The 13,428-nt window shown below is 42.3% G+C and overlaps 1 protein-coding gene across 2 annotated transcripts in view; it reads left to right on the forward strand.

Moving 5' to 3' along the window:
• Positions 1-13,113, forward strand: part of Rfwd3 (ring finger and WD repeat domain 3) — a 32,350-nt gene extending 19,237 nt beyond the window's left edge. For both annotated transcript variants that reach the window (XM_050143603.1, XM_050143604.1), the window contains exons 8-13: positions 309-534; positions 3,168-3,318; positions 5,955-6,131; positions 7,450-7,664; positions 9,730-9,941; positions 11,144-13,113. In XM_050143603.1, coding sequence (XP_049999560.1) covers positions 309-534; positions 3,168-3,318; positions 5,955-6,131; positions 7,450-7,664; positions 9,730-9,941; positions 11,144-11,287 — 1,125 coding nt within the window. In that variant the 3' untranslated portion in view covers positions 11,288-13,113. The remainder of the gene's footprint in view (positions 1-308; positions 535-3,167; positions 3,319-5,954; positions 6,132-7,449; positions 7,665-9,729; positions 9,942-11,143) is intronic.
• The last annotated feature ends 315 nt before the right edge of the window (positions 13,114-13,428 follow it).

A 13,428-nucleotide genomic window follows, 5' to 3' on the forward strand; every position in this document is an offset into this window, starting at 1 on the left:
AATGCAGTTCCTTGAAATTCTTGGTAACGTGTTTATGATTGGCAAGAAATCTTTTATCCAATCAAGAATTCATTCTTGGAACCTGGAGAGATGACTGAGTTGTTAAGAACGCTGGCTAGGGAGAACCTAGGTTAAATTCTTAGCACACACATGGCAGCTCATAAGTGTCTAACTCCAGTTCCAGGGTACCTGACTCTCTGATACAGACATACATGCAGACTAAACATCAGTGCATATAAGTAAAAATAAAGAAAAACATTTTTGAGAGGGAAAATAAAATCTTTCATTTACAAAGTCTTTCCTTGTAGGACTTAGAAGCCTTTGTTATGCAGCATCAGAATCAAATGCAGCAGCGCAAGGGCTCCCAAGCACTTTGCAAGAAATGCTTGCCCTCCCGCCGGAACCAGCATAAATACATCTTCCAAAAGACCTTTGCAGTATCTCAGACAGGAAACTGCCGAATTATGGCATATTGTGATGCTTTGAGCTGCCTGGTGGTATCACAACCGTCTCCTCAGTCTTCTTTCTTGCCAGGTAAAGAATTCAGAAACTCATCTTTTGTATTCATGAGTAGATACTACTTGCTTCTCTTCCCTTTTTGAAGAATCTTGGGCTCAGTGGTGGTTAAACACTGATAACAGGCTATCAATCAACTCACTTTTCTCTGTCAGTTCCCTATTAACTGAATGCAGGTGCTTTGGGTGCCTCAATGATAATCTTTCACAGTGGCACAGCCATTAATCCCAGTACCTGAGAGGCAGGTGCAGACAGATCTCTGAGGGCCAGGCCAGCCTATTCTACACAGCAAGTTCCAGGAAAGCCAGGACTACATAGAGACCCTGTCTCAGAACAAACAAAAAAAACATGTCTTTCATAGCTGGGTCTACTGACACACACACGCACACATCAATTGTCTTAGAATTCAGGGGCTTGAGGCAGAAGTTTGAGGCCACTGTGGTCTATGTAGTGAGATCCTGCTTCAGACAAACAGAAAATGTCTATTTTAGCTACAAATAGTACAAGTAGTATGGCTGTTTTTCTTTAAAAAATTCTTTCATGGCTGTTGCTTTTATTTTGCAAATTCATTTGTCAAGAATGTAGAAATAGGAGTTGGAGAGATAGGTCAACGGTTAAGACCACTGGCTGCTCTTCCAGAGGACCCGGGTTCAATTCCTAGTACCCACATGGCAGCTCACAACTGCCAGTAGCTTCAGCTCCCTGGGAGCTGACACCTTTACACCAATGAACATTTAAAAAAAAAAAAAAGTTAAAAAAAAAAAAGAATGTAGAAATAACCAGTAGTCATATCAATGTGAGGAAGAAGATACATGGTCACCAGTATCGTCCAAAGAGAATATTCCGTGTTGGTTACTGTACCAATTCATTTGAATGTTCAGCAAATTCAAATTTAAACAAAATTTGGTATTTTGAATTGCAAATAAGAGAATTTGAGGACTGTAATAGTCATTTTATTAGTATATATTAATGGGGAGCTGAAGAGATAACTCGGTGGTTAAGAGCACTTGCTGCTCTTTCAGGCAGGAAAGTCGTACTCTTTTGGAGTTCCATAATTCAAAGCTTAGCACCCATGTTAGGTGTCTCACAACCACCTATCACTTCAGTTCCAGGCCTGACAGTACTGGCACATGCCTTTCATTCTAGTACGTGGGAAGCAGAGACAGGTGGATATTTGTGAGTTTGAGGCCAGCCTGGTCTACAAAGCGAGCTCAAGGCTCCAAAGCTACAAAAAAAAAAAAACCTGTCTCGAGAACAAAAAAAAAAAAAAAACCACAAAATTGGTTCCAGATCCAGGGAATTTATTGCCTTCTTCTGACTTCCATGGGCACCCATATCTGTGTGCATATACCCACACAGCACACAGAGACAAACACACATTAAAAAGCTGGGACAGGACTGGTGGGACTGGAGAGACAATTAAGAGTAGTAAATTTCATTAATTCTTCTTCCCAAGTTCAATTTCCAGCCACCATTGTGGCAAGCCACGACCATCATAACTTGTAACTCCCGTTCCGGGGATCTGGCACCCTTTTTCTGGCCTCCAAGGGCACCAGGCATGTATATGGTACACCTCACACATGCAGGCAAAGCATAAATATAAAATAAATATTAGAAATAAAACTTGACAGGGCTGGAGAGATGACTGGCTAAGCGCACTGGCTGCTCAGTTTAGATCCCAGCACCCACATGGTGGCTTACAACTGTCCCTAACCCCAGTGCTAGGGGATCTGATGCCCTCTTCTGACCTCTGTGGGCACCAGACATGCATATGGTACACATGCATACACGCATGCAAGGCACCCATACTCATAAAGTAAAATAAATCTTTAAAAAAAAAAAAAACTTGTCATCTGTCAGTTTGGTGGTGGCGCAAGCCTTTAATCCCAGCACTCTGGAGGCAAAGACAGGCGGATCTCTGTGAGTTTGAGACTAGCCTGGTCTACAAGAGCTAGTTCCAGGACAGGCTCCAAAGATACAGAGAAATCCTGTCTCAAAAAAAAAAAAATTGTCATCTTAGTTTCTATAGCCTTTTGTCTTTGTTCTTTATTGCTCATATATATCTTACATCTCCTATAGGTAAAATATGTTTGATGTTTGTCTAAACAACTGTGTTTTGGCTATTTGAGACTGGGTCTTGTTATTTAGACCAGGCTGACCTCAAACTTTCAATAATGTTTTCCCCCCACTAGAGACAAGGGTTTTTCTGTGTGTAGCCCTAGCTGTCAGCTGTCCTGGAACTCTGCAGACCAGGCTGACCTCGAACTCAAAGAGACCCACCTGTCTCTGCCTCCCAGGTGCCAGGGTACACAGAGAAACTGTCTCAAAAGGAGGGGGTATAAATCTACAGAATATTCCTTTTCATTGTTTGAGCTGTTTTCTAGGGACTTGGATTCCAAGAAAGGTAAGAAAAGATTACTTTAAAAAGGGTGGTGGTGGTGCCTGCCTTTAATCCCAGCACTTGGGTGGCAGAGGCAGGTGGATCTCTGTGAGTTCGAGACCAGCCTGGTCTACAGAGCTAGTTCCAGGACAGGCTCCAAAACCACAGAGAAACCCTGTCTCGAAAAACAAAAACAAACAAACAAACAAAAAAAGATAGATTTTGCCTTAATTTACTTTTATATGCCTTTTTTCAATTCTCTTCTTGGTAGGCTTTGGTGTTAAGATGTTGAGCACTGCCAACATGAAAAGCAGTCAGTACATTCCTATGCATAGCAAGCAGATCCGTGGACTAGCTTTCAGCAGTCGATCCAAAGGCCTTCTGCTCTCCGCTTCCTTTGACAACACTATTAAACTGACCAGGTAAGTGATCGTAAGATTGGCCTGGGCCGCTGTGCATCAAATTAGTCTTAGTTCTCTTATTTATCTGAGCCGTTGTCTCCTTTTAAAAGTATATAAGCGGGGGCTGGAGAGATGGCTCAGTGGTTAAGAGCATTGCCTGCTCTTCCAAAGGTCCTGAGTTCAATTCCCAGCAACCACATGGTGGCTCACAACCATCTGTAATGGGGTCTGGTGCCCTCTTCTGGCCTGCAGGCATACACGCAGACAGAATATTGTATAGTAAATAAATAAATATTTAAAAAAAAGTAAGCAACAGGTGCATACCTTTTATCCTAGTGCCTAAGAGACAGGCAGGCAGATCTCTGAGTTTTAGGCATAATGAGTTCCGGGACAGCCGGAACTATATAGACAACTATATAGAGAAACTGTCTCAAAATAAACAAATGAATAGCCAGGCAGTGGTGTCACGTGTCTTTAATCCTAGCCCTCAGGGGACAGGAACAGAGGCAGGCAGATCTGTTAGTTTGAGGCCAGCCTGGTCAACAGAATGATTTCCAGGATAGGCTCCAAAGCTACACAGAGAAACCCTGTTTTGAAAAAAATAAATAAAATAAAAGTCTATAAATCCTGTGTGGTGATTGACCCCTGTAATCCTAGCACTTGGGATCCTAAGAGGCATGATGGTTACCATGTGTTTGAGGCCAGCCTGGGCTACATAGAGAATTCCAGGACAACTTGAACTACAGAGTTAGAACTTGTCTAAAACAGAAAAGCAAGCATCAAGTGGGGTATGATAGGAGAAGCTTCTAATCCAGCACCTGAAAGGTGGAGACAGGAGGATTGGGACTCAAGGTCAGCCTAAGATGAGGAGTGCGGTAGAAAAAATAAAAGTGGCATAGTAGTCACTAAGTTAATGTATAACGGCCTGAGTTAGTTTTTGTGACTTTGGGCCTGGAATATTCTACACAAACATTCTGTCATGGCACCACTGTCTATTTTTTTTTTTAATTTTTACTATATCATTTTTTACTATAATTGACCTAGGCTAGCCTTGACTTTGGAATTGTCCTTCCTCACCTTTTGGGTGTGGGAGTTGAGACAGGATTTCTCTGTATAATAGCCCTAACTATTCTGGAACTCACGCTGTAGACTAGGCTGGTCTTTTTTTTTTTTTTTTTTTGGTTTTTCGAGACAGGGTTTCTCTGTGGCTTTGGAGCCTGTCCTGGAAGTAGCTCTGGTCTCGAACTCACAGAGATCCGCCTGCCTCTGTCTCCCTAGTGCTGGGATTAAAGGCTTGTGCCACCACTGCCTGGCAGACTAGACTGGTCTTATACTCCTAGAGATCTGCCTGCCTCTGCCTCTGGAGTGCTGGGATTAAAGGTGTGTGCCACCACTACCTTTTGAATAGCTGGTGTTTCAGGTCTGCACCAAAGATTGGATTGTTCTAATTCTTTAGAATTTCATTTAGAAAAAAAACTTACTTTTATTCATGTGCGTGTGGGTGTTTTGCCCTGATGGATGACTGTGCACCACCAGAATGCAGGGCCTTCAGAGGCCAGAATAGGATATCGGGTCCTCTGGAACAGGAGAACAGCAAATGTTCCTAACTGCTGAGCCAACTCTTCAGCCTCCCAATAAAATCTTGTAAAAATGGGTGAGGGTGTGCTAGAGAGATGACTTGGTAGTTACAAACACAGACTGCTTTTCCAGAGGTCCCAGGTTCAGTTCCCAGCTCCCACATGGCAGCTTACAACTGTCTTTACTCCAGTTCTAGATCTGAAACTACTTCTGCCCCCCCCCAGGGTACACAGACTTACATGTGGGCAAAACCCCCATATGTATTAAAAAAATAATTTCATAATTAAAAAATAAATAATTAAAAGGGGCAGACATGATGGCATACATCTTGACGTAGCAAGTTCTAGACCTGCCAGGGCTGCATGGTGAGACCCTATCTCAAAGCAGGGACAGACTGAAGATATGCTTGCCTACCGTGCATTAATCCCTAGGTTCATTGTCTACCACCCCAGGAAGCATGTGTGTTGGGGTGCTCTTCTTACACAGTGTTATTAATGACTACTCCTGGGCTGCTGAATTATAATTTTTGTTTTTTGGGTTTTTTTTTTTTTTTAAGATTTATTTATTATGTATACAGTGTTCTGTCTGTCTGTATGCTAGCTGACCAGAAGAGGGCACCAGATCTCATTACAGATGGCTGTGAGCCACCATGTGGTTACTGGGAATTGAACTCAGGACCTCTAGAAGAGCAGTCAGTGCTCTTAACCTCTGAGCCATCTCTCCAGACCTAATTTTTGGTTTTCCTTATATTTTCTACTTTCTTGTATTGCTTACTGATATTTGTGTGACAGTTAACTATAGAGAAAATTCAGTAGAGAAGGGATTGTATCATTTGTGTATTCCTTCAGTTTACCCTTTCATTTCATTGTAACTCAAGAATTAAGTTTGCAGACCAGAAAGCAGGAGTGTTTGGGAATTGAGAAGTATGCAATTCCCAGAGGAAATAATGAAATCCAGATAGTTTAGGGTGCAGATAAGTTCTCAATAAATATTCCTTTATTAAATGTCTTATTATTAAACATCACCATTGTATACATGGTTTTCTTAATGTATAGTGGTAAAATCTCTTAACTCCACAGCCTAGAAACAAATACTGTTGTGCAGACTTATAATACTGGACGTCCTGTTTGGAGCTGTTGCTGGTGTCTTGATGAAAACAATTACATCTATGCTGGACTGGCCAATGGTTCAATTCTGATATATGACCTACGGAACACAAATGCCTATATACAGGAGTTAGTTCCTCAAAAAGCCAGGTAGGAAAAACTTGTTTTTATGTAGATCACAGCATTCTTTTTAGATTGTTAACTGTATTAGTTCATTCCTCTGAGTGTCTCAGCAATTGACCACCAATCTAAGCTCTGGTGCTTTCACCACTTCAGAATCAATAGAATTTGAGGTAGGGGTGGTAGTGTGGTACACCTTTAATCCAAGCGCTTGGGAGGCAGGAAGATCTCTGAGATGAAGACCAACCTGATTTACAGAGTGAATTTTAGACAGTCAGAGCTACACAGAGAAACCCTGTCTTGAAATACCAAAATAAAGTGTTTTTTTGGTAACTTCGGCATTAAAATCATAGGAACACAGCCTGTAGGTTGGTATCTATGAAAGGATTTTTTTTTTAAAGATTTATTTATTTATTATGTATACAACATTCTGCCTCGATGTATGTCCGCATGCCAGAGGTGGGCGCCAGATCTCAGTACAGATGGTTGTGAGCCACCATGTGGTTGCTGGGAATTGAACTCAGGACCTCTGGAAGAGCAGCCAGTGCTCTTAACCTCTGAGCCATCTCTCCAGCCCTGTGAAAGGATTTTTAGCATATAGTATTGTTCATAAACTTACAGGTAGAAATTTAGAAAATCTAACCAAAGCCAGGCATGGGGGGCAGGGCACATCTTTAATACAACCTAGCATCAGGAGGCAGAAACAGGTCAGTCTCTGAGTTGGAGACTAACATGTTCCAGAGAAAGTTCCAGGATAGTCAGGGATATACAAAAGAAACCCTTTCTTTTAAAAAGAAAAGAATCTAACCAGTGCTGGTGGCTTATACTTACCATTCCAGAGCTTAGCGGGTTGAGGCGGAAGAGTTATTACGAGTTTATGGTGAGAAGTCTAGAAAAATCATCTTTTCTGAGTAAAGTCTTTTTGTTACAGTGCGCTTTTTTTCCTTTTTAAGTGTATCATGTATCCTGTGGAAAGTAGATACAGAATGTTATGTGTATTTCCTTTTTCTTTCTCCTATAAAGATAGCTAATTATTTTTAAAGGGTGCAGGAAGCTGGGTGGTGGTGGCACCCGCCTTTAATCCCAGCACTCAGGAAGCAAAGGCAGGCGATTCTCTGTGAGTTCCAGGCCAGCCTGGTATACAAGAGCTAATTCCAGGACAGGCTCCAAAACTACAGAGAAACCCTGTCTCAAAAAACCAAAAATAAAATAAAGGGTGCAGGAAGACAGTCACCCTTCTGTTTGATTTCTATTGAGACTGAAATGTGGCCCAGGTCTCCTGGTCATGAGGTCTGGAGCACAGTATTGGATTTGGAGTGTGTGTCATAGTTTTCTTTTTTGCCTTCAGATGTCCTTTGGTGTCCCTGTCATACTTACCCAGAGCTGCTGTGACTGCATTTCCTTATGGTGGGGTGCTGGCTGGAACCCTGGAGAATGCCTCCTTCTGGGAGTTAAAAACAGACTTTTCTCATAAGCCTCATGTGCTTTCCTTGGAGCCAGGGGGCTTTGTAGACTTCCAGACAGAGAGCAGCACCCGACACTGTCTCGTGACTTACAGGCCTGGTGAGTTCTGAAGTTCTCAGGGACCTGCTGTTTTGTTGGGAGTGGGCCAGGGATGTGGATTTGTACAGGAAAGAAGACATTCCTTTGAGTGGTTTTGGTAAACACCTCTAAGGCTGACAGGCTTGTTGTATTGCCGCTCTTGGTGCTACAGTGAAGATGATGGCTCCCATTTCCTCCATAGAGTCTGCTTCCCTGACATGCATTTGAATACTTTCCGCCATGTGCTTCTGGAGTCCATTGCATTCACCTTCAGACCACTTTCCTTTGCCCCTCACATCAGATCCAGGTGGAAACAGCCTAATGCCCAATCAGGTTTTTAGTTGTTCCATATTTGGGTCCAGCGAAGTTAAGATTGACAGCCATGGTTTTATGGGAGTATCTAGGCATCTGAACTCCACTGCCTCGCCTTCAAAACAAAACAAACAAAAACTGTATTCCTGATGAACCATGCTGATGGTCATTTTGGTAAGGGTTTGCCTTTTTAACTTGGACTTGAGGTCTCAAGAGAATGGCTCTGGCTATGAATTCTAGCCCTGCTCTAATGGGATTCTGGATATTTAGTAGTGGTTGGTTATGGTGCGCCTTTCAATCTTTGTCTTGACAAGCACCTAGTATCTTAATTCTGGCCTGTAACTGGGTGTCTCTCACAGGAAATTTGTTTATACTGGTGGACACCTTTGTTGTGGCTCTTACTTGGTCTGAGTCCAATTTATTCCTACCTAGACAGCTGTTGTCTGGGAGAGCCCCAACCAGATCAGAAGACAGGTTCAGATGAGACACAAAAGCAGCACAGCAAAACTCATTAAATAACAAAAGGAAGTTTACTACTTAAAGCTCCAAGGAAAGGAGCCCTGCTTTTAGGGCTCTTGGGAAGAGGCGGAGCCATCTCAGTGGGTACAGAGGAAGAAAAGAGCTTGTAGGACTACTGTCTTTATTAAGGCTTATGGACATTGTTCCTTAAAATTTCTGGGGGGGGGGGGATTGGCTAATTTAAAGAAAACTTGAATAGGGAAGCTTATTCTATGACTGATGTTGACCATTGTGCTTTATTTGTGATCAACAGTTTTGGAATGTGTTGAGTTTTAGTGAGAATATATAGCAAACAACTAACCACTTGGGATTTTTTATTTTTTTATTTTATTTTATCTTATTTTTGAGACAGTTTTGCTGTGTACTCCTGGTTCTCTGGCACTGGCCAACCTCAAACTTCAGCCTCAGCCTCTAAAGAGCTAGAATTATTGACTTGTTAGTTCACCATGCCTGGCTAATGGAGAAGCCTCTGTGTGCACAGATTTTAAGTCAGACCTAAAAATGGGTTTCAAGGTAGATATGTCAAGTTGTCCATCAGATCGCCTGGTTGTGACTTGATCTCATCACTGCACATTTGCTTTATCTGGGACACTGTTTCAGTTGCCGCTCCTGACCTTTTGGCTTTTTACCAAATCATGCTGTGACTTCCATAGAAAGCTTAGGGGTTGGGGCTGGGAAGATGTCCCAGCAGTTAAACACTGGCTGCTCTTCTGGAGGACGTGGATTCAATTCCCAGGACCTACGTGGTGACTCACAATTGTCTATAACTACAGTTCTAGGGAACCCAACACCCTTACATGGACATATGTGCAGGCAAAACTCCAATGAAAAAAAAGAAAGCTTGAAGGCGGGGGTCCCACTTCGTTTCCCAGCTTTTATCTGTCATTCAGAAGTACTTTAGATGTAACTACTTGCTATAGCTAATGGAGTCCTCAGTGGAAGAAGGAAAAATGCCATTAGAATACCTGAAGAATCAGTTCCCCAGGAGGTCTCAGAAGATACAGTGATTATTCAAAACCAGTATATTTCTAGAGTTGTTTCTCGGGTAGGAAAAACCTTTTGAAGATAACTTCCTTTTTCCTAGCCAGGCTCCTGAGTTTCATTGGTGCTGTGTTGTTGTATTTGCTATATAGGTCTCATGGGTTTAATGTATTTACCTTTTTTTGCCTAGCTCGGTTGTAAGTGAGGTTCCAGTACCTAGTTAATTTCTTTTGTATCATCTCCATGAGGTAACGCTTATTTCTCTGTCTCATAGATAAAAGCCATAACACCATGCGAACTGTGCTGATGGAGATGTCTTACAAACTAGATGATGCTGGAGAGCCCGTCTGTTCCTGCCTTCCTGTGCAAACATTCCTTGGGGGACCCACTTGCAAACTATTGACCAAAAATGCCATCTTCCAAAGCCCAGAGAATGATGGTAATGTCCTAGTGTGTACTGGGGATGAAGCATCAAAGTCTGTCCTGGTAAGCCTATTTTTATTTTATATTTAAAAATAGTTTGGGGTTTGTGGCCTAGACCTAGCACAGTGGTAAGGCACTCTCCTGGCGTATCCAAGGGAGTCAGTTTCAAGCACCGCTACTCCAGTCTAAAGGTAATGAGGCAGAGAGCAATACCAGAAGACACCTGTGGTTTCCAGAATGACATGTGGGGCATATATAAATATATACACATAAACGCTCAAAACTGTCGTTGGTATGTAATGATTACACCAGGTATTAAACAGTGTGAAGTAATAGTACAAGTAAAGGGAAGAAAACAGAATTGCTAAAACGTTGAAGTTTAATAGGAAGTTGACTTATTTAGTAACACGTCAAGTGTGAATTTCAGGCCAGCCAGAGCTGCACAGACCCTTTCTCAAGAGAGAGGGAGAGTCTGATGGTAGTTTATTATACCCATTTTGTTATTTCAATAAAATTTTTTGAGCCATTGTATACTCACTATGTAGATCTTGCTGGCCTCAAACTTGTCTCTACCTTCAGAATGCTGGAGTTCAAGGCATGTCTGGCATACCGCAAGTTTTAAAAACTTCAGTGTATGATGTTAGGGGTGGTGAGTATGTGCTACAGTGCACAGGTGCAGGTCAGAGAACAACTTTGTAGACTTGGTTTTCCTTCCACCTTTACCTCGGTTCTAGACATCTAACTCATTAGGCTTGCATGGCAAGTGTCTTTTCTTACTGAGCCACCTCACCGGCACTATTTTAGATACTTTACAAGTTTCTTGTAATAAATGTTCTAGAAAAGAAAACACTTGCTAGAATGTATGTTCCACGGCTGGAGAAATTGCTCAGCATTCAAGGAGGATCCAAGGATCCAAGATTGGTTCCCAACACCGAAATTGGAAGGCTCACAGACAGCTGTAATTCCAGCTCCAGGAGATCTACCTTCTTCTACAAGTATCCCACATAGACACACATAATTAAAATAAATATTTTTTTAATATAAGTTCTATGAAGATAGAGACAGTGGTCTTTTCTCAGTTGACTCTTTTGTTTCTAGAGGAGACAATATTTAGAAGACTTCTGGCACATAGATGAAAGAAATGAGTCCTTGACTTGCTTTTCAAACCAACTTAAGGTGTGCTAGTTTTGAACAGTGTTAAGGTTAGAGACAGTTCCCACCTGGGCTGACTAACTGCTGACTTCTATTTCTGCTTCCTTTTTAAGCTGTGGAATGCTGGCAGTGGCTCGTTGCTGCAGGACTTGAAGACTGATCAACCTGTCTTGGACATCTGCCCATTTGAAGCAAATCAGAGCAATTATTTGGCCACCTTAACTGAGAAGGATGTCCATTTTTATAAATGGGAGTGAGCATCTTGAGACCCTCCAGTCTTGCTGCTAGTTAATGTTAAGTATTATTCTTAGCACCTAGTAGCCCTGAACAAAATACCTGTTTATATGCCGTAACTAGAACTTTTGGATCATGGGTTCATTTGGATTAGTGTGATTCTAGGTCACAGAGACACTAAGATTGTGTATGCTATTTGCACCAAAAGAGTACCTTTGTGAATCTTGCCTGGACCATTCTTCATTTAAATTCTGCAGATCTTATAGTCCTCTCAGCTGTTATTTAGGATCTGAATATCCACAACATTTTGGGGCTTGTGATACCCAACAGGCCTGAATTGCCTTGGGTAGAATTTGAATGCCCAACCTTTTAGTAACTTGATCTTACTCACACCTCTGCACTGTTGCCCCCCCCCCCCCCCCCCCCCCCCCCCCCCCCCCCCCCCCCCCCCCCCCCCGTTTGGTACTTCTCATGCGGTATGTGTTGCATCAACAACAGTTACATTCCAGGTGTACATGCTTTCTAGAATGTTGACAAGTCCAGTGATGGAGGTGGCTGATGAGCTAGCTGTATGTAGAGCCAATGGCTAGAGCTTGTGTGCATTCAGTTCATTGCATTGTGGGAGGTAAAGAAAAGGACCAGTTGTTGGGGCAATTGTGAAAGACTTAACTTTTTCTAGTTAGCTTAGAATCCTTAGAGGTTTTTATTCCCCACCACGCCAGTGCTTAAGGACATACAGTTCCCGGGTAAAGGCTTCCTTTCCTGTGTGTGTGAAATGTCCGATTCTAAGTTCCTTTGATTTGCTTTCCAATCATTTCTGCAAGTGTTGTTTGTTAATAAAGTGATTATTCTCAGGAATGTAGTAGACCTGGACCTGTGGATGGCAGAAAGGAAGACACTTAGAACTTGCATTCTGCTGGTCCTGAACTGTCCAGCATTTAGAGTTATGCTCAGGTTACATTTGTCTGCTTCGCCTTAGGCTACACCATTAAACCACTGCCTCTAGAACACCTTGTCTCAAGGCACAGACACCATGGCCGGTTGCCTCAAATATTTGTTGGGGAGGCACTATCCTGTCCTTTTTAGTAAGCGTTCTGTCCTACGTGTCAAACTCCGGAGCTGTTTTGGATCTTTATTACCAGCAGGGAACTATTAAGGTTAATTAACCTAGAGTTCCAAGTTGTGGCTATATGTATTCAATGAAACCTTCTATTTGAAGATACTTAGGAGTTTTTGGCTTTGTTTTAATTTTAAAGCTTTAAAGATGTCGGCTTCCACAGCTTGGGGAAAAAGCCCCCCTCTCTCCCACGCTTTTAAAAGTAGTTGCCTAGACCTGGAGCTTCAGGGGCAGGATAGAACTGAAATTAGATAGAACTCGGGGAACTTCAGCAGATGGCCACAGAGAAAGCGCCGGGTGTCAGGTTGGTGTGGGGCAGGGTTAGAATTTGACTTGCCTTGAAGAATGTTTAACTAAGGCTGACTGGTTAAGGTTACTACCACAGAAGCTAAAATAAATATCAAGCTTTGCCACATTTTGCATTTCCACAATAAATTTGGCCAGGGCCTCACAGTTGTTGAGTTTTTGCTCTACTGCTGAGCTGAATCAGAAACCCAAATCTGTGATTTGGAAGCAGATTCACATGATGGACTGATTCTCTAAAGAAAACCTTCCCCTTCCCACCCCTACTTGCAGGAACCTTCATCTCGAGACCATGACTCTAATCTTAGCACCAGCAGGACGTTTGTTTTTAAATACTATCATAATACTTTGGAATTTCTGAATATTTGCTGTGTTTCTATGTTTGTTGTGATGTTAGTAAAATAAAGGATTTGCCATGGATAACATCAACTTCACTGTCTTGTGCCTGTGTCTACTAGAGTATACCTACCTACCACTTGGGAGAGGGAGGGGCATGGTCCTACTCTAGTATATTCTCTATCGGGTCCAGTACTGGATTTGAGTTACACAGGATGATCCACTAGACCTGAAGTAAGCATTCAATTTACTGTCTATTAATTTATTTGTCTGAAGCAGAGTCTCTTGTAGCCCAGGCTGGACTTTCCCCACGTAGGAAAAACTGACCTTCCGTCTACCTTTATCTGCCGAGCACACAGATGTACTTGCAGGTGTGTTCCACTGTGCCCAATGTAAATATTTTATCTA

This window comes from Alexandromys fortis, unplaced genomic scaffold (assembly GCF_014885135.2).
Source record: "Alexandromys fortis isolate MF-2015 unplaced genomic scaffold, M_Fortis_MF-2015_v1.1 scaffold_1, whole genome shotgun sequence".
Taxonomy (NCBI): domain Eukaryota; kingdom Metazoa; phylum Chordata; class Mammalia; order Rodentia; family Cricetidae; genus Alexandromys; species Alexandromys fortis.